The sequence below is a fragment of the Eucyclogobius newberryi genome, unplaced genomic scaffold (assembly GCF_026437365.1).
Source record: "Eucyclogobius newberryi isolate DKJ021-1_F unplaced genomic scaffold, fEucNew1.0.hap1 SCAF_11, whole genome shotgun sequence".
In the NCBI taxonomy this organism is placed as follows: domain Eukaryota; kingdom Metazoa; phylum Chordata; class Actinopteri; order Gobiiformes; family Gobiidae; genus Eucyclogobius; species Eucyclogobius newberryi.
In genome coordinates, this window is record NW_027315735.1 from 5,493,592 (window position 1) to 5,510,741 (window position 17,150).

At 43.5% G+C, this 17,150-nt stretch overlaps 2 protein-coding genes across 3 annotated transcripts in view; one reads left to right on the forward strand and one right to left on the reverse strand.

Annotated features, from left to right (window-relative positions):
- Positions 1 to 17,150, reverse strand: part of elovl6 (ELOVL fatty acid elongase 6) — a 557,878-nt gene that overhangs the window by 440,058 nt on the left and 100,670 nt on the right. The window lies entirely within an intron of this gene.
- On the forward strand, positions 741 to 16,678 carry asb5a (ankyrin repeat and SOCS box containing 5a). 2 transcript variants are annotated; one of them, XM_072435157.1, is made up of 8 exons: positions 741 to 755; positions 833 to 1,050; positions 2,046 to 2,125; positions 4,510 to 4,617; positions 5,025 to 5,175; positions 7,470 to 7,604; positions 12,825 to 13,016; positions 13,784 to 16,678. In XM_072435157.1, exons 2-8 carry the CDS (start codon positions 846 to 848, stop codon positions 13,909 to 13,911), a joined length of 999 nt encoding a protein of 332 aa, XP_072291258.1. In that variant the 5' UTR covers positions 741 to 755; positions 833 to 845; the 3' UTR covers positions 13,912 to 16,678. The 2 variants fall into 2 exon arrangements, with proteins under 2 accessions (XP_072291258.1, XP_072291266.1); XM_072435165.1 differs by lacking the exons at positions 741 to 755; positions 833 to 1,050 and adding an exon at positions 1,876 to 1,957.

A 17,150-nucleotide genomic window follows, 5' to 3' on the forward strand; every position in this document is an offset into this window, starting at 1 on the left:
TTTGGGTACATTTGTGCACAATTACACTATTATGGCACAAATATATTATATTATGCACCATTTAAATACACTTGGACCCAGAGCTCAGTTGTTGCTGTCTAGTAGAGCAAGAAGTGTAGTGAATTTGGCCTGTCTACTATGGAGTATGTTTTTACTAGAGCCTTTTGAAATGTATTATTATTATAACAAACAAATCAATATTTTATGAGAATATTATCTTTGCTTCCAAGCCCATCACCTGAAACTAGTTTCTTCAGAGAAGAGAAGGCATTTTATTTAAAAAAAAAAGTATAATATATAATATTCAAGCTGGCCCCTGTCTGGGGTGTACCCCACAAAATCCCCAAATCAATGGGATAGGCTCCAGTCACCCGCAGCCTCGGGAACACACAGTAGTAAATGAATGAATGAACATTACAGCTTTGGTTTTTGGCAATGGCAAGAAAAAGAAGAGAAGCTGAAAAGTTAAAGGGCAAGTAAACATAAATGTTGTTTTCTGTTTATTAAACATTTACAAAATGTCTTTGTTTTTTAAAACACTTTTTCAACGTTGGTTTTTCTATGTATGATTTTTGCGATTTTTACATTCTGGCCATACCTTTGGACTCCGTCTCCCCCAGTCACCTCTCACCAACACTGCTGTTGTTTCTCTTCCCACAGTAGCAGCTGCTGTGCATTTTTTCCACGCTTTACCCTGGACAGCAGCAGGACAGCAGCCAGCCCTGTAAACACGGCCTGCTCTACTTGACAGAGAAGTACTTTAAAGTCCTATGCATTTTGGACAGTCATCTGACCCCTCGTCTTCGTCGTAACCCCAGTCTGTAGCGTGCAGCGTGCCAAACGACATGTCAGAACCTCCAGAGGAACTCGCCAACCGGCCCTTCGCGGTCCAACTCAGCAATGTTTACCTCAGCATCTTGGCCTTGTTTTGCTTCAAGCTCTTTGTTAAAATATCCCTCAACTTGCTCGCATACTTCTACATCGTCCGGGGCAATCGCAAAGAGGCGGCAAGGATATCGGCCGAGTTTTATGACTACGGACAGCAACACCGTGAGTAGTGTGGAGTCAAAACAAGCATGGAAAAAACGAGCTGAAGGTTGCAAGATCGTGGTATACTTTGGTCGTGTGGTTGCAGTGTATTGCTGTCAAGAAAACAAGTCAATATTTAGAAGTCCTGGCAGTGAATACATTTTAAACCCTTAACATTTTTACCCCACAGTCGAATATCGATACTAGATACTAATTTGAGCGATACGATAAAATTCACAAAAGAATGACAATTTGATTGTTCCTGAACAGTTTTAGAATTGTCTTATCACAGGGATCTTATCTTATCATATGGAAACATAAAGGAAATGTAATGATTTTGTTTTGAAAAGGACAGTCTATAAAATAGTGGTTGTTGTTTTGTTATAATTGTGGCATCAAAAGTAGTATCGAGCCTATTCTTGATATCGAAATTGAGTTTGGAAACACGACTCCAAAGTAAAAGCTAAACTTGAACACACAAACCTCATATAACATGTCTTTTAATGATACCCAATGTAACTTACTTACATTGCAATATAGGCTACCAAGAAACACCACATTCAATATTAAACGTGCAGACTTGACGCAAGCAGCTCTTTTTTCCCTCTGATGTTTATTTATAGAACATAGTCATGGTTCCCCCCCTCCACCCCCTTCTTGCCCTACTTTCCATTCGCAGCTTTGCACTTGTTCACACTCTGGACCAGACAGGCACCAAAACAAGTCCAACCGGATGTTCTGTTCAGTTGACAACATAATCTGTCGCTATAAATTGAATTAGATTATATTTATAGGACCTGCTCCATAGAATCGCAATAAGTAAAGTCAAATAAATACGCCTTTCGGATTGTGATGATTGAAATTGTGGAAGAAGATAAGGATGCAAATGTGTGGAATGGGTTAGCGGTGGTTTTTGATATAGACTCAGGTCGGTGTGTGGGTGAAATAGTGGAATTATAGCTGTGGTGTTTTGTTGGGGAAAAGGCTGAGAGTGAGTGAGAGTGTGTGTTTTGCAGGTTCGTGGGCAGACCGCTCACCGCTCCACGATGCAGCAGCTCAAGGCCGTCTGCTCGCTCTCAGAACCTTAATTGTCCAGGTAAAGTAAGATCTGTTTTCTATACAGACTTAAGTACATTGTTTTCTATACAGGCTGGACCTCCTTTTGGCCCCACGGCTGCATGTGTTGGATGAACTGACCACATAAATAATTACCGTAGGGATGGTCTAATATGGATTTGTTTTTTGATCCAATACCGATATATTTTGCTTGTAGCTGTGGCCAATAAATATCTATTTTGAGTTGAAGTAAAGATCACAACTAAAAAGTGCCCTAAAAATGAACGTGAAGTGACAATGTTTTCCTTTAATCGTGTTAAAATAAATAGACGCGTTCGCATGTTAACCGTCAATTTTAAAGCACGCAAAGTCTAAATTTACAATTAAGTGCATCATCACATTCATAATTAAGAAAATAATGTGAATAACTCTGATTAATAAGGGTCTGTTTTTTAATTGTTGATTAATTGTGATACATTTGTTTTAGATTTGTGATTTGTGTGAAAAAAAAAATCTTTGGAATTTAGAATAATTTGTTGCATGATTGTGTAAACATACGCCATCATTTTTTGTGTCTAATTTCTCTTCTATTTACATTTTTACTCATTAGGCTGTTCACAAAGACAAATTACAGCGGACCACCTGGGAATGACACATGGACACATAGAGATTGAAGCACCAGCTAAAAAATACATTTTCCAATATCAGCCAATACTGGAACCAATTACTTGCCTCTCCCAAGAAAAGAATGAGCAAATCACAGTATTTATATTTGTTTACTTGTTACAGATAAACCTTTTACCTAGTTGCTGAAACCTGTATGAGTATTAACAGGTCTCATTTAAACAGTATGCAGAACTCTGACTAAAAGAGTAATAACCCAAACTTTACGTACATTGAAAAATATTCCGATTGATACGCACTCCAGCAAGTAATTTCCTCCTCACGGATCAAATCTGGAGCAGAAATCCGTTCACCTCACGTCATGCCTCCTCCATGTAAGGACAATGCAAAGGGAGTTATGAATGAGATTTACCTGAACACAAGCTGATATTTTGCCAATATTTTTGGCCCACTCCTCCACACAGATCTTCAGGTTTTGGGGCTGTCCCTGAGCAACACAGAGTTTTCTATTGGATTTAGGTCTGGAAACGGATGAGGCCACTCCAGAACCTTGATGTGCCTCTTACAGAGCCACTCCTTGGTTCTCCTGGCTGTGTGCTTGGGGTACATTGTCATGTTGGAAGACCCAGCCACGACACGGCTTCAATGCGCTGACTGAGGGAAGGAAGCAAAATCTGGTAATACATGGCCCCGTTCATTCTCTCCTTAATACAGTGCAGTTGCCCTGTCCCCTGTGCAGAAAAGCACCTCCAAAGCATGATGTTTCCACCCACAGGTCGGTGTAATCCCTCATTCGTCCAGGAGTTTTCCATTGTAAAGTTTAAGATTCAACCTTCCGGTGGTTTATAATGGAGTTTTAAATCCCTGGAGAGGTAGACGCCCAGGAAATCCAGATGCTAATCAGGTACTCGGTGAGGAGGGAGCTAAAGCCAAGTTACAATAGGAGGCTGATAGCCCATTAAAGGACTGATAGGAAACAAAGCGGGTTAGTTTCTAGTGAAACTAAAAACACCCTTTATCAGGAGGTCCTGCCTGGTGGACAGAGTCTTCTCAGAGTAGGATAAATATCTGAGTTACCGGTCTTGATTCACAGATTGAGAATGACCCTCAGATGAGTGTCGAAATGTTTTGTTTTTCTTAAAAAACAGTTCAGATGACTACAACTGAAGCTTTTTCTACAATTTCTACCCACGTTATAGTGACCTAGTAGCTGGTGTGCCACCAGCTACTAGGCTAACAGAGTAAGAGGTGTTTGGACGCGTGGATGAAGAATCCTTTAATTAGCCCCTGTTGCCATTTTCACACACCTTCACATCAACCACGCTGTAGCCCCCCCTGAGGCCAGGAGAATTAGGCCTTTAATAGGCACACCTGCCCACACCCAGACAAGACCCAACAAGCTACAGCGCCACACAGTGGCTGGTGGTGAAAACATGTACAAGGCCTCGATACACTTGTGCTTCACAGTAGGGACAGTACTCATCCTTCTACCTCCAAACACCAGTTTACCGCCAGTTTGGATTTTATACCAAAAAGTTATATTTTGGTCTCATCAGACCACATTACTTTCATCCATGACTCCCCTGGATCATCCAGATGTTCATTGGCAAACGTATCATCATTGATATTGACGAGGTGATGGAGCCCAGTCTGAGGGAGGTTCACAGTCATCTTCATCTTCTCCTATTTTCTAACAATTACTCCAACAGACGATCTTTTTTCAAGCTGTTTGCCAATTGCAAACATCGTTCAACTTCATATGCACTGCTTTTAATGACCTCTGAATGTCTGTTTTTCTAGGGCCACAATGTAAACGTCCTGACCATAGACCATGTGACCCCGCTACATGAAGCCTGTCTGGGGGACCACGTTGCCTGTGCTAGGGCCCTTATCGACGCCGGAGCAAATGTAAGTTCCACCACTAATTTTGAGCTTTTGACAATTATTTTAGTTTTTGTTTATTCTTAGTATTCTAATTATAGTAGAACAGTTTTTTTTTTTAAATTTAAAACAGCCAATACTTAATTGTATCAAATCAGATATAAAATCTGATGATCCTCTTTACAGTGACATTTCTCTGTAACAAGCAGCAGATGAGGTCTCATGAAATTTTAGAACTCATGTGTCACTCAGAGTCTGCCAGAACTAAGTACAGAGATGTGGGCGGGGATAGGGGGTAGGTGAAAACCGGATACAAGAATCCTCAACATGTAGAAATCTACCGAAATACAACTTTGTGTAAAACTAATGATGAGAAAACTGTGTATATGTGTGTGATTTGTCAACGATGATCTTAGACTAAGTTGCCTTCACAGATTAATGCGTCCACAATGGATGGAGTCACGCCTCTTTTCAACGCCTGTTCTGTGGGCAGTATGACGTGTGCAGAGCTGCTCTTAGAGAATGGAGCCAGACCACAGATGCTTGTGTACCAGCCTTCCCCCATACATGAGGCCACCAGTAGAGGTAGAGTGCACAGTAGGGCTGTAATACAGATGCAAAGACATTCTCCATCATCTCTAGACTCTGGTATGTTTCTGGTAGTACCTAGATTCCTTTGCATTTCTTGTGTTTGTTTGAATCTGAGAAAGTTTCCTTCACACTTGTGTCTTCTTTAGTTTAGTCCTTGTTTAGAACTACTGATTTTGGTTTTAGTGCAATTTGAGACCTGTTTTAGCCTTACTTTAGACCTGAGTCCTGTTATAGACCTGGTTGAGATCCCCTCACAACTCCCTCACACTGCAACTGTTGCAGCTCCAGCTGTCGTGGAGCACTGTTCTTGCATTGGATAGCTTACATTAGGACCAGCTGCAGTGCTCTCATGGTCAATGGCTTTGATCACACTCGCGAGCCACCCCCACTGGCACCACCGCACTGCAAGGCGTGCGGTCTGAGCCCCTCTCGTACTTTTAATGCTACAGAATGTTTGCAGTCACCACACCGGAGCTTCACCGTATACAATGTGAGCCTGGCGTCAGAGGGCCAAATTAAAATGTTGGTCTTGGTCAGAAAAAGCTAGCAAACTGTAGTAGAAGCAGAGGACAAAAATATTCATGGGTTTGAAGTGACGTCATACACTCACACATTGCTAGTGTCATCTTGAGGATGAAAGCCGCATGCTCACTGTGAGCAGTGCCAACAAAAAGCCTCAAAACAAACGATTCCTCTTCTGTAACATCCCCAAAGACCCTGTTTGTCCAGAAATGTATTACTGTGGTCAGGAAGAATCAGTGGACTTACAGAAATCACTCCACACTGAGGCTGAGCTGTTTCAGGTAGTTAGCTGCTGGCTAATGCTAGTTTACATATTATTGCGCGGCCACACTAATTAACGTGCAGACAGTTTTAACAAGCCTAATTTCCATTTGTCCGGGTGTTACATTTTAGGATCAGACACAAAGTCTGTGCTCTTTAAAGATTTGAGGGCTTGTCCGGTGCAGAGGGCTTGTGGATGAGGAAGAGCAGATGGAAATGTCTGCAAAGGTTTGTTGTTTTCTGCTTTTACATGGCAGTGACTCGCTGCTGTAGATAAGGATCAAAGCCCAGAACTTCTGTCTTCTTGATGTAGCAACTCTTTTTATTTTCAATTTGACGCCACGAGCATGTGGCGGTAACAAATAAGGCACGTGACTGAAACCCATAACAATTAAGTTCTTGATTATTTAATAATGTGTTAAAATGTTTTACACATGCAGGTTTTAGCTGAGGTTATTGGCCCTTTTTTATAAAACATGTATCAATTGTCAATCAGGATTGAAATAGAATGGCAACTTTATTCTACTTTTGTAAATCCTCAGTGCTGGGTTACTAATAATTAGTTACTGTAATTAAATGAAATCTCATTACTGAAACTTAATAATTATAAAATTACAGTTACTGACAAAACATTGATGCCTAATGCACAGCAGTCACAGACTTTTACACCAACTCTAGTGCACTGTGGTGAGTTTGACGAAGGCCGTGCAGATTGATGTGGATTCCTGTGAGTAAGCCAGTCTAATCACCTGAAATCTGCTCCAGACCCTCACTAAACCGCACCGCCTTGCAGTCAGTGTACACCCAGCGCTAAATGCAAAACCAACAACTATGATTGGGAGGAGAACATAACTTTCTTCTGCAAACATATGTCTAAACACAGCTTAAACAAGAAGCATATTGAATGTACTTAAGTGAAAAACCCATAGACATGACTCCTGCTGTCAGGTAAACGCCTCAAAAAGCTTAAATGAAGCACGTTATATAGTGTTGGAGTGAATATACCCCCATTTTGATTGTTGGTGCCATCTGAGCCAGTTTAAACACATCATTTGTTGTTTATCTTTTTCTTCCCCCAAACATGAAGACTCATATTGAATTAATTTTTTTGTTATATATTACAAAAAAGTTATGTAAAAAAGTGACTTTCTTTAGGCAGCAACTAAGTAGTTTAATATATTACACTTTTAAAGTAATACTGTTTAACTAATTACTCCCTGGTATTTTATAAATCTATACAAAGGAGTCCACTGTGTTGTCATACTGTATTATTGAGTATGTGTAGCAGGCTCTGTTGCATCTTATAAGTCCTACAGATCCAGCCGATGTCACACTTCAATTAGCTTTATCTGTATTCTGCACACTGCTTATGTGATTAAAGAATCCATGACTTTGAGTGTGACGCGGGAGGATTTTCAGTAGTCCTTTATAACCTATAGGCTACAGCTCTCACAGTGATCTTTGCTGTCACCGGTTGATGAGTTTCTTCGTGCCCCATTACTCAGGACATTACGGCTGTGTGGAGGCCCTGGTGACCTGGGGTGCCGACGTGGACATGGACATCCCTCACCTGGGCACGGCGCTTTACACGGCCTGCGTCTGCCAGGAGCTCGAGTGTGCCCGGAAACTGCTGCGAGAAGGTCAGACCACCGCACACAGCCGAGCATGAGCACCCCCATGAGCACACACACAAGCACACACACAAGCACACACACACGAGCACACACACAAGCACACACACACGAGCACACACACGAGCACACACGGGCACACACAGGCACACACACGAGCACACACGGGCACATACACAAGCACACGGGCACATACACGGGCACACACACAGGCACACACACGAGCACACACGGGCACACACACAGGCACACAAACAAGCACACACACATAAGAACACACACGAGCACACACGGGCACACTCGCGAGCACACACGGGCACACACACAAGCACACGGGCACACACCCGAGCACGCTCGAGCACACACACACATGAGAACACAAACGAGCACACACACGAGCATACACAAGCACACACACAAGCACACACACAAACACACACATGAGCACGCACACACACAAGCACACACACAAACAATCACACACACACAAACACACGCGAGCGCACACACACAAGCACACACATAGGCACACACACAAGCACACACAGGCACACACACGAACACACACATGAGCACGCACACACACAAGCACACACATGAGCAAACACACAAACAATCACACACACACGGGCACACACACAAGCACACACACAAGCACACACACAAACACACACAAGCACACACATATGAGTACACACACATGAGTACACACACGAGCACACACACATGAGTACACACACATGAGCACACACACGAGCACACACACATGAGTACACACACGGACACACACACGAGCACACACAAGAGCATACACACATGAGTACACACACGGACACACACAAGAGCACACACACGAGCACACACACAAGAGTACACACACGGACACACACACGAGCACACACAAGAGCACACACACATGAGTACACACACGGACACACACAAGAGCACACACACGAGCACACACACAAGAGCGCACACACACGAGCACACACACGAGCACACACACAAGCACACACACATGAGTACACACACGAGCACACACACACGAGCACACACACGAGCACACACACGAGCACACACACATGAGTACACACATGAGTACACACACGAGCACACACACACACAAGCACACACACACGAGCACACACACGAGCACACACACGAGCACACACACGAGCACACACACACACGAGCACACACAAGAGCACACACACGAGCACACACACGAGCACACACACGAGCACACACACACGAGCACACACACACACGAGCACACACAAGAGCACACACACGAGCACACACACAAGCACACACACGAGCACACACAAGAGCACACACACGAGCACACACACACGAGCACACACACAAGCACACACACGAGCACACACAAGAGCACACACACGAGCACACACACAAGAGTACACACACACGAGCACACACACGAGCACACACACAAGCACACACACACGAGCACACACACGAGCACACACACAAGCACACACACACGAGCACACACACGAGCACACACGGGCACACACACAAGCACACGGGCACATACACGGGCACACACACAGGCACACACACGAGCACACACGGGCACACACACAGGCACACAAACAAGCACACACACATAAGAACACACACGAGCACACACGGGCACACTCGCGAGCACACACGGGCACACACACAAGCACACGGGCACACACCCGAGCACGCTCGAGCACACACACACATGAGAACACAAACGAGCACACACACGAGCATACACAAGCACACACACAAGCACACACACAAACACACACATGAGCACGCACACACACAAGCACACACACAAACAATCACACACACACAAACACACGCGAGCGCACACACACAAGCACACACATGGGCACACACACAAGCACACACAGGCACACACACGAACACACACATGAGCACGCACACACACAAGCACACACATGAGCAAACACACAAACAATCACACACACACGGGCACACACACAAGCACACACACAAGCACACACACAAACACACACAAGCACACACATATGAGTACACACACATGAGCACACACACGAGCACACACACATGAGTACACACACATGAGCACACACACGAGCACACACACATGAGTACACACACGGACACACACACGAGCACACACAAGAGCACACACACATGAGTACACACACGGACACACACAAGAGCACACACACGAGCACACACACAAGAGCGCACACACACGAGCACACACACGAGCACACACACAAGCACACACACATGAGTACACACACGAGCACACACACACGAGCACACACCAGAGCACACACACATGAGTACACACATGAGTACACACACGAGCACACACACACATGAGTACACACACGAGCACACACACACAAGCACACACACGAGCACACACACGAGCACACACACATGAGTACACACATGAGTACACACACGAGCACACACACACGAGCACACACACGAGCACACACACATGAGTACACACATGAGTACACACACGAGCACACACACACATGAGTACACACACGAGCACACACACACGAGCACACACACGAGCACACACACACACGAGCACACACACGGGCACACTCGCGAGCACACACGGGCACACACACAAGCACACGGGCACACACCCGAGCACGCTCGAGCACACACACACATGAGAACACAAACGAGCACACACAAGCACACACACAAGCACACACACAAACACACACATGAGCACGCACACACACAAGCACACACACAAACAATCACACACACACAAACACACGCGAGCGCACACACACAAGCACACACATGGGCACACACACAAGCACACACAGGCACACACACGAACACACACATGAGCACGCACACACACAAGCACACACATGAGCAAACACACAAACAATCACACACACACGGGCACACACACAAGCACACACACAAGCACACACACAAACACACACAAGCACACACATATGAGTACACACACATGAGCACACACACGAGCACACACACATGAGTACACACACATGAGCACACACACGAGCACATACACATGAGTACACACACGGACACACACACGAGCACACACAAGAGCATACACACATGAGTACACACACGGACACACACAAGAGCACACACACGAGCACACACACAAGAGCGCACACACACGAGCACACACACGAGCACACACACAAGCACACACACATGAGTACACACACGAGCACACACACATGAGTACACACATGAGTACACACACGAGCACACACACACATGAGTACACACACGAGCACACACACACGAGCACACACACGAGCACACACACGAGCACACACACATGAGTACACACACGGACACACACACATGAGCACACACACGAGCACACACACATGAGTACACACACGAGCACACACACATGTGTACACACACGAGCACACACACACGAGCACACACACGAGCACACACACACACGAGCACACACAAGAGCACACACACGAGCACACACACACACGAGCACACACAAGAGCACACACACGAGCACACACACGAGCACACACACGAGCACACACACACGAGCACACACACACACGAGCACACACAAGAGCACACACACGAGCACACACACACGAGCACACACACAAGCACACACACGAGCACACACAAGAGCACACACACGAGCACACACACACGAGCACACACACGAGCACACACACAAGCACACACACGAGCACACACACACATGAGTACACACACATGAGTACACACACGGACACACACACGAGCACACACACACATGAGTACACACACGAGCACACACACAAGCACACACACAAGCACACACACGAGCACACACACATGAGTACACACACAAGCACACACACGAGCACACACACGAGCACACACACAAGCACACACACACATGAGTACACACACGAGCACACACACATGAGTACACACACAAGCACACACACGAGCACACACACAAGCACACACACACATGAGTACACACACGAGCACACACACATGAGTACACACACAAGCACACACACGAGCACACACACAAGCACACACACACATGAGTACACCAAACTACTCTTCCTTTTAAAATATCATCGTATACAAAAACCATCCTGTTACTTAGATAATACTTAAAGCTTCTCACAGCATCACATTTTTCCAAAGCCTTTTAAGTTTTGGTAGAATCTTCAGTAAGAGTTGGGGCAGTTCGTTCCATAATGTCGCACACATTGCCTCTGGTCTGGGTTTGGATCGAGCCAAACGAGGCGCTTGTGCTGATGTCTCACATAATGCAAAAGGCCACGCAAATGAGCATTTTTTTTACTTATATGTATGCATTAATAGCACAATGAAACACTTGTTGGTTATTAGCTACATTAGAGCTGTACATGTGCTTTTGTATGTAAATGTATGATGAAGAAATAAATATGTTTTCCAAAAAAACATCACAAACACAAAATTAAAAAAGATACTTTCCACGTCACCATTACAAAAAGAGGTCTCGATCTCAATGAGTTCTTATCTGGTAAAATACTTATGAAATGTATTTATTTGTCAGAACAATTGTACCTGTGGCGTAACATGCTTTTGATCCTGTAAATCTTTTGCTGCATTAAAGTACTTAAGGTTACCATAATATACACATAATTGTATTTATGTCTTTTAATCCTTCATAAAGTGTCCTTGAGTTTCAGAAAAGGCCCTGATAAATACAACGGTAACTAGGGCTGCAACTGATTCTTTTTGTTTTAGTAATTGACTAGTCAGCAGTTATTTTTGCGACGAGTTAAACCATTATATCTGTTGTAAATATATGTGATTATGAGCCGACAATATATCACATTTTAGATACCGTAATATTGAGAATGTTGTTTTGAAAAGGTGAATAATGTGAGGACAGGGTGTTCTTCCAGAATGATGGAAAAATATTTGTAAAGCCACAACCCACATTACATGTCCTTATTATGGATGTCACTGCTCCATACCCAGCAGTAAATCAAATTGCAAATACCAGTCAGTATTGTATTGTTTTTGGAGAATGATTTTGTCCCAACTCCTGGACACCAAATAACCCAATCAAAATCTGCAGCGTCTGAATACATATTTATAACATTTTTATTTTGACCTATAGGAGTGTCGAAGTTTGATATGATAAAGTTCCACGAATCGCCCTGTCAGCCAATATCTTCCTCGCAGGTGCAAACGTGCAGAAAGGCCGGTGCCTGGACTCGCCCTTACACGCGGCCGCTCAGAAGGACTGTGCAGCGGTGGTCAAACTGCTGCTGGACTTTGGGGCCGATATAAACGCCAGGAACCCAGAGTACCAGCGCCCTGTGGATGTGGCCCCTCCCAGCAGCGTAACCGAGGGCCTTCTGCTGTTCTACGAAGGTACCACACAGATACCTTATATATTTCAATATACTTCATTTTCTTTATCTTTAGTAAATATAACAAATACAATATTTCCAGTAAACAGATTTATAAAACATGTGACTGTTCCTCTCCAACATGACCAAACACTAGACACACATTTACCTGCCATTACATTTGAAGTGTTTTTTACTATTTGCAGTGTTAAGCTAATACATAAGAAGATTAAGCTCCCTGACCATTTTAAATATGCAGCTCTGCTTGTGTATGAGTCTCTCCATGGCCTAGCACCAAAGTACATCTGACATATTAGTGCCATATGAACCATCTCGGACTCTGAGGACCTCAGGAGCCGGCCTCCTGCTGGTGCCAGAGTCAGGACTAAACATAGACCGGCCTCCTGCTGGTGCCAGAGTCAGGACTAAACATGAACCGGCCTCCTGCTGATGCCAGAGTCAGGACTAAACATGGACCGGCCTCCTGCTGGTGCCAGAGTCAGGACTAAACATGGACCGGCCTCGTGAGGTCGTGAGATAGGCCCCTAGGCTGGCAGTGACTGTGCTCTTAATTGAAAAAAATCCTTCATTTTCTACCGCCCGACTGGAGCCTATCCCAGTGACTTTGGGCCTTAGGCGGGGGTACACCCATAACATAGACACACAGACACCTGAGAGATAATGTCATGTTGGTCTTGCCCGGGAAACAAACCCATTCTCTCCTCATCGGGAGGCGAGATTCAGCCCGCTCTGTGGTGTTACGTCTCCTCACACATCTGTCTTCTCCAGCCTCTCCACGCCTGCTGAGCCAGATGTGTCGACAGTGTATCAGAGGCTGCGTGGGTCGGGACAGGCTGCACCTCCTGGCTCACCTGCCTCTCCCCAGCCGACTGCAGCGATTCCTGCAGTACAAGTGACACGCTTCTGCTCTACTCCTGTACATGTACTGTATACCCGTGTACTCTGCTCTACTCCTGTACATGTACTGTATATGAGCTCCCTCCCAGCCACTGCAAGGAGCGGTTTGAATTAAGCCCCATTCACACAAGTCCCAGGGCATTTCCGTGAGCAGAATCAGAATATTTAATACAGATGTGGGGCAGTTAGAATTAGTATTGTTAAAAGACAGTTTTTTGGTTGCAATTCAAGACGTTAGTGAGTCTTGTCACTGATAGAAATCATCTAGTAAATATATGTAAATTTTATCTTGTTGATATTTCATGGCAAAGTACAAAATTATCAATAATGAAATCTGGCTCTTGCCCCCATCTGAGATAATGACATCATCACATTCTAGAATCTGAAAACAACAGGTTGCGTTCACGTGACATCACAACATTCGAGATAGTTAAAAAATAGTTTAAAATTGAGCTGGAGGTCAGGCCAGAATTCTATGACAGAATTTGCTGTGTCAGATTGCAGATTTGTTGACCTGGTTTATGGTTCATATATCTGTAATTACTGGTCCTATCCACAAAGTTCAACATCTTCTCTGTCAGCAGAAATAAACAAAAGTGAAATGAAATATTTTTGCTTTCAGAAACCGTAAATCTCCAATAGAGTTACATAAACCCTTGTCCACCTGAGATCTAAGCTCTGGACATAATCAATGATCAATCATAACCTATGAAAATGCAACTTAACAGGTTGCATTCACAGTGGTACTGGCAATTTCTTTACTTTCTTTCTTTCTTCACACATAAGCCTTCCCTGGATTAGTCCAGGCCATTTCACTTTCGTTTTTACCAGGGAAATAACCAGATAAAAAAATCTGTTCTTGCTCTATCCACACAGATCTCTGCTCTGGAAGAATCCCAGGTAAATTCTTAGATAAGGCTGCATGTGTGAACGGGGCTTAACAGACAGAAGGTTGAGATTGTTTATGGCAGATGAAGCGCTGCTGCAAATGGGAATTTTATCTGTAAAAACCATTACATGACAAAGTAGAGAGAATTTAAGATTGATTTTAGTTCTTATTAGAGAAGATTTAGCTCTTTAGACTTGGTTTAAGGTATTTCAAAGAAAGGGGAAAATGCATTTTTCTAAATTTGACAAAATAAATGTATTGTAATCATAACAATGTCGGTGTAATCCCTCATTCGTCCAGGCATGTTCCATAGTAGAAAAAGCTTCAGTTGTAGTCATCTGGACTCAGTTTGAAAAAATAGACGTTTCGACTCTCATCCAAAAGTCATTGTCAATAAAAGAATTTAGATCGAGAACTCCGATATTAATACTGTTCTGTGGTAAGACCCGCCCATTGGGAGGAGCCTTCCTGAAGTAGAAAGAGTTGTTTGTTTCAACAGAAACTCCCCCCTTGTATCTACCGAGCTAGCCTATTCAGAATCTTAATGGGCTATTAAAATCCTCTTTGTCTTTGTGAGACCCTGGCTCAACCACCCTGAGTACCTGATTAGCATCTAAGTGTCCTTGTCCTGGTCCTCTACCTTTCCAGGGGTTCAGTAACCCATTATAAATAACAGGAAGATTAAACCTTAGCCCTCCATTTCTGTTTAAAGAAGGTCTTTCTTTTTTAACAAAAATAGCTTCCTTGACTCCTCTTTCAAACCATCTTTTCTCCCTGCTTAAACCAGGAAACACTTTAAGACAAAAACTGGTTCACCCTAAGGACAAGTTGCCGACTCAAAAACAGAGCATTGTTTATTCGATCCAATGCAGTGAAGAAAGCTGTAAAAAACGTTACATAGGTGAGACAAAACAGCCTCTACACAAGAGGCTGTATCAGCACAGAAGAAATACAAGTTCAGGACCTCAGAGTGCCGTGCATCTCCATCTTGAAGCCTCTAATCACTCGTTTGAAGACGGTGAGGTGAAGGTTTTAAGCAGGGAGAAAAGATGGTTTGAAAGAGGAGTCAAGGAAGCTATTTTTGTTAAAAAAGAAAGACCATCTTTAAACAGAAATGGAGGGCTCAGATTCAATCTTCCTGATATCTATAATGGAATACTGAACCCCTGGAAAGGTAGAGGACCAGGACCAGGACATTTAGATGCTAATCAGGTACTCAGGGTGGTTGAGCCAGGGTCTCACAAAGACAAAGAGGATTCTAATAGGCCATTAAAATTCTGAATAGGCTAGCTCGGTAGATACAAGGGGGGAGTTTCTGTTGAAACAAACAACTCTTTCTACTTCAGGAAGGCTCCGCCCAATGGGCTGGTCTTACCACAGAACAGTATTAATATCGGAGTTCTCGATCTAAATTCTTTTATTGACAATGACTCTTGGATGAGAGTCGAAACGTCTATTTTTTCAAACTGAGTCCAGATGACTACAACTGAAGCTTTTTCTACTAGTCATAATAATAATAATAAAAACACATCAGATTGTTTCTCTTTTAATGTTACACTGTCCTGTCTAATAAAGCCAACTGGCCAAATATTTTTGGGAATAAAATAATTCAATAAAATGACCTGGGATAGATAGGTTTAATGCCATATTGTGGAACATTCTAGGTAAGTTAAAAGTCACGTAGCACATATCCATGTTTTGCATGTAAAATATATACTTAGCCCTGCATTAAGCACTTAGATGCCTGTAATTATTTGCACTTTGACACCACAGGTCACAGTTTGCAGTTGCACTTCAGAAAATCTACACTGTATTATTTTTTTGCTTTGAAAAATATTTTGTGAATGTATATTAAAATAAAATTATGTTTACCAGTGGTTTCCGTGTTTTTTGTTTTACCAAATACAGTTTGGGACCAAGACCTTAGTTGCCCTAAAACTAAAATCAAAAATGTGTTAGGTTTGTTTTAGTCACACCCACAGGAGAAGGATGCATTTGCATTCACGTTCACATTTCATGACTCCTTGAAATGTTGAGACAATCATAATCATAAAAGCAACCATTTTCAAAGTGTCAATTTTACTGCTGAACTACTGCATTTGTTTTGAAACATAATCCAACAAGTATGTGTTGGAATCTTACCGCAAAATAAAAGGTGATCAAGAATAAAAATAACACATTGAGCAAATTAAGTCAAATGATTATCAGTTTAGTATTTGCCTAATGCTGCCTGTAGATGGCGCCTCATCACTACAAATCGTAACTCCGTTGCCATGGAAACAAACCTACAACAATGTGTGAGCTAGCCCATAAAAACATGCTCAAAACCTCTGCCATATTTGTTGGGAA

Bases quoted from the DNA above. Each gene is read 5' to 3' on its own strand.
- asb5a (XM_072435157.1), top strand. From the start codon at position 846: ATGTCAGAACCTCCAGAGGAACTCGCCAACCGGCCCTTCGCGGTCCAA. The intron at 4,618-5,024 runs GTAAGTTCCACC...TTGCCTTCACAG, and splicing joins TTATCGACGCCGGAGCAAAT to ATTAATGCGTCCACAATGGA. The intron at 7,605-12,824 runs GTCAGACCACCG...TCTTCCTCGCAG, and splicing joins CCGGAAACTGCTGCGAGAAG to GTGCAAACGTGCAGAAAGGC.